The 857-nt window shown below is 44.7% G+C and overlaps 1 protein-coding gene across 1 annotated transcript; it reads left to right on the top strand.

Moving 5' to 3' along the window:
• Nucleotides 1-562: 562 nt before the first annotated feature.
• On the top strand, nt 563-793 carry M421DRAFT_24063 (uncharacterized protein; the record flags this gene model as incomplete). The annotated part of the gene is made up of 1 exon (XM_033588488.1): nt 563-793. A coding segment is annotated over one exon (231 nt), but the record flags the coding sequence as incomplete, so codon positions are not given.
• Nucleotides 794-857: the final 64 nt, after the last annotated feature.

Below are 857 nucleotides of genomic sequence, written 5' to 3'. Positions count from 1 at the left end.
ATACTTAGCCTTAGTACCCTCTACTAGCATAAACCACGCGTTAATTACCTCAGGATCTTCCTGCAGTATCCTCTGTCTGTCCTTTGCTCAGTTAAACGCCATCTTAAGCTGATCTGAACGCGTTACAAATCTTGTAGCCTAGAGTTTACCAACAGGCTCCCCACCACGCACACCTAACAGTTTATCAGCCATATCTGCCACCTCACACAGCTGAGGCGCAAATCCTCGCAAATTGAGGTCAAGGATATATCAGACGATCGTCTGCTCTTCAGTTGCAGTAAGCTTCTGGCAGTTTGCGCGTACGTTGAGTCGAAATAGAGTATTGCTAGCGCGTTCAGAGAGCCTGCGTTAGTTAACGTTGAATGCAGCAGCAGCAGCCCGATGGCTCTGAAACTGTCCAGTATTGTAGGCCTGGAGAGCAAGCTGCAGTCTCCCTTTGTGTTGAAGCAATAGGTTGTGATGTTGTTGAGACATACTGTGAAGTGCGGAGTTGTGTTGGTCTTGGCAGATTTTGACCGGTTCGGTGATATGACCGGCTCGGTGATAGAGTACGTTAACAGGTATAGACGCTAATTGCCACAACACTAATTCCTGTACCAAATATAAGCTATACTTTAACCTACTACAACGCAAGATTGCTAAATATAAGATTAACGCTAAGCACACGTACAATATAGATAAGAAGGGCTTCATAATTAGGGTTACCTTAAGAACAAAACACGTGTTTAGCAGGCGTATGTGGGAGAAAAAGGAGGTTAAAGCATTACTTCAAGATGGCAATTATGCCTACATCGGGAAAAGTTTTTCCATTGTCGAAATCGGGAAATCGTGGCATTGTACTGTGGGCAACAGTAGGA

This window comes from Didymella exigua, assembly GCF_010094145.1.
Source record: "Didymella exigua CBS 183.55 unplaced genomic scaffold M421scaffold_72, whole genome shotgun sequence".
Lineage (NCBI taxonomy): Eukaryota > Fungi > Ascomycota > Dothideomycetes > Pleosporales > Didymellaceae > Didymella > Didymella exigua.
Note: the sequence above shows the minus strand (reverse complement) of the source record. Positions and strands in the feature narration are given on the sequence as shown.